The 2,776-nt window shown below is 36.1% G+C and overlaps 1 protein-coding gene across 1 annotated transcript in view; it reads left to right on the top strand.

The window, feature by feature from the left end:
• Positions 1–2,776, top strand: part of LOC106470039 (protein MEMO1-like) — a 29,987-nt gene that overhangs the window by 10,495 nt on the left and 16,716 nt on the right. The window contains exon 2 of the mRNA XM_013930563.2: positions 1,438–1,522. Within this exon, the coding sequence (XP_013786017.1) occupies positions 1,438–1,522 (85 nt within the window). The remainder of the gene's footprint in view (positions 1–1,437; positions 1,523–2,776) is intronic.

Here is a 2,776-nt window from a genome sequence, read left to right as displayed (position 1 = left end):
GCCAAAATGACCAGGTCATTGCCAAAGTGAATGCTATGGTGATGCGGGACCGTCGTGTGACTATCCGAGAAATTGCGGAAGAGGTGGGCATCAGCACTTTTTCGGCACATTCCATTATGACCGAAGATTTGGCTATGAAGAGAGTGGCGGCAAAATTCGTGCCGAAGCTGCTTACTTGATTCAGACTTTGTTGGCGAAAAACCAGACTCCTGTGGTTCAACAGGCTCCTTACTCTCCTGATATGACTCCTTGCGACTTCTGGCTGTTCCCCAAACTCAAGAGGCCATTGAAAGGAACATGATTTCAGACAAGAGAGGACATTATGGCTGCAACGACAGCTGAGCTAAACTCCATTTCGAAAGAGGCTTTATCGGAATGCTTCCAACAATGGCGGCACCGCTGGGAGAAGTGTGTGGAGTCCCAAGGAGACTACTTTGAGGGTGATTAGGTTTCCAACGCTCCAGGTATGCCAGTTTTTATTCCCCGGCCAAAGGTCAGATACTTTTCTCACAGGCCTCATATCTTACATATTCTCTAGTTTCCTTTTGTAGTCTGTAAATGCTCACATTTACATTGTGAATCTATCTGGATCTGACACCACCTAGGCTACTCACAGTGATCTTTTTCTTTTTTTGTTTTATTTGAAAAAGTTTGTACTGACTCATTTTATTACAAAGTTGCTTGATGGGTTTGTCAAGGAATTTATGGGTTGTACTTCTCTGTTTCTTGTGTTGCTAATCCCAATGTATGGCATTATTAAAGAATCTATAACATCTGTGGGCAGTTTCTTCATAGTAGTTAGCATTATGGCATTGGCTAATATTCAGTTACTCTTTCCTATTTTAATTACTATGCTGCCTAGTATTCTTACAGATTTCCCCTTCTTATAAATCTGTGTGCTTTAATTAAATATATAGAAAGAGGGAACTTGTCAGTTTTGAATTTAATGGTTTTAAAGGTAAACTGGATTTCAGATAGATTGTTACTTTTGTGTTTGTACTCTTTCCACCCTTCTTATGATTTATGTCTGTGGTGAAATGATGGTTAGATTAGGCTTACTCTGTACACATGGAAACATGTCTTAAAAACTTTGAATGGAAAAATATCATAATTGGTTGAGAATATCCTAAATGAGAATATAATATGAGGTAGAACCTACAGAAAAAAGGTTTAATAAGATAATTAAAATTAAAGAAAGGCTAAACTTAAATGTAACTTTCAACATGAAAGAAACATATTTAAAAAAATTTAAATTTTTATCTCAAAAATTAATTAAAGCTATTAAAATATATGTAAGTGAAAGATATATTTAATGCTTTTAGTATATGCACATTTGTAATTTGAAAGAGAAATTGGCATAGCTATAGAACTGTGAATATTTGTAACAGAATATATATATATGTAGTGTTTTTCAAATATGATTTTATGTACTTTTAGCTCGAGAATTAAGGTATCAACTAGATAACTGGCTGGGTGCTGTGGGGTCGGCTTCTCACTCTCCAGCTAGAGCAATCATTGCTCCGTAAGTATAATTATTATGGAAATAATGAAAAGATTTTGTGTTGTTATAAAAGAAATATTCTTATTTTAAGCTCATGGGCAAATCACTTGGCAAATTCTATACTAAAATAATACAAAACTGAACTTAAGTATTGCTAAATTATAGCAATGCTATTGACATTAGAAACATGGATATAATTGCATTAGTAAGTAAAGTATTATATAAAACTTCCTAGTTTTTGAACTTAAAATTAATCAATTATATGAATTATTATTTGTATAAGGGTAAGACAAAGTTCTATTCAGAAAAATCAACAGTTATAACTAAGTCCATTTCAATTTACAGATTTAAGACCTTGCTACTATTGGACTGCAGGGTTTACATAAGTTTGAAATAGGTCATTAATTCCAATACGATACATAACCTCTTCTCACATCTAGCTTTTTCTAATTCAGTGCAGATCTCTATACATGAACTGTTTTGCTCATCACTAGCCTAGAGGTTACCACCTAATCTTGCATATTCCCATGTTTTATTGCTGCATTGTTGCATGCAAATTAGCATGTGACAATCCTCCACCAATAGGAGTTTGACAATGCCTCTAGTTGTATGTGAGCATTTGGCGATGACCCATTTGGACAATTCAACTGCGGTATCCTAGATGAATTGCTGGGGGAGCACTCAGTCTCACTCTTTGTTTCTGAATCCTCAACGTCCCCTTTTGGACTCATTCTCTACAACTCCATCTTGTGGCCTGTCATGTTCTGGATACTCTGAAACTTGTCATCTTTCAAGACACACTGTACATATAGCACTTCCGAAAGCCTGATGTAGGTATTGTACTATGCTGGTATCTTCTACCTGTCCTTGCGATACTTCCCTTCCAAGCAAAGAGTGTACCCTCATACAGACGAGGTGCAGTCTCCCACGAGTGTGTCCATACTGTTCCAAGGTATAGGGTGTTGCACTTCATGGGTTATCTTCAGATGCTTCCTGAAGGGGGCTCATCTTGGTAAAATTTTACACTGGTCCCTCCACCACTTCAGCGTGGGATTCTGGCTAGACATGAATTTAAGTTACGTAGGTTTGTTACTTGCAAAATCTTACTTGTGGATAATTTATAAGGTAGGAGTTTTGTTAAATTTATCAGTCATATAGCTTCGTCTTGTTTTTGTGGGGTATTGTCATGACTATTTTCAAAGTCTAATTAAAATTTAAATGTGTCAAGTATATATATATATATATATGTGTGTGTGTGTGTGTGTGTGTGTGTGT

Source organism: Limulus polyphemus, unplaced genomic scaffold (genome assembly GCF_000517525.1).
Source record: "Limulus polyphemus unplaced genomic scaffold, Limulus_polyphemus-2.1.2 Scaffold3786, whole genome shotgun sequence".
In the NCBI taxonomy this organism is placed as follows: Eukaryota; Metazoa; Arthropoda; class Merostomata; order Xiphosura; family Limulidae; genus Limulus; species Limulus polyphemus.
This window is presented reverse-complemented; position numbering and strand designations above follow the sequence as displayed.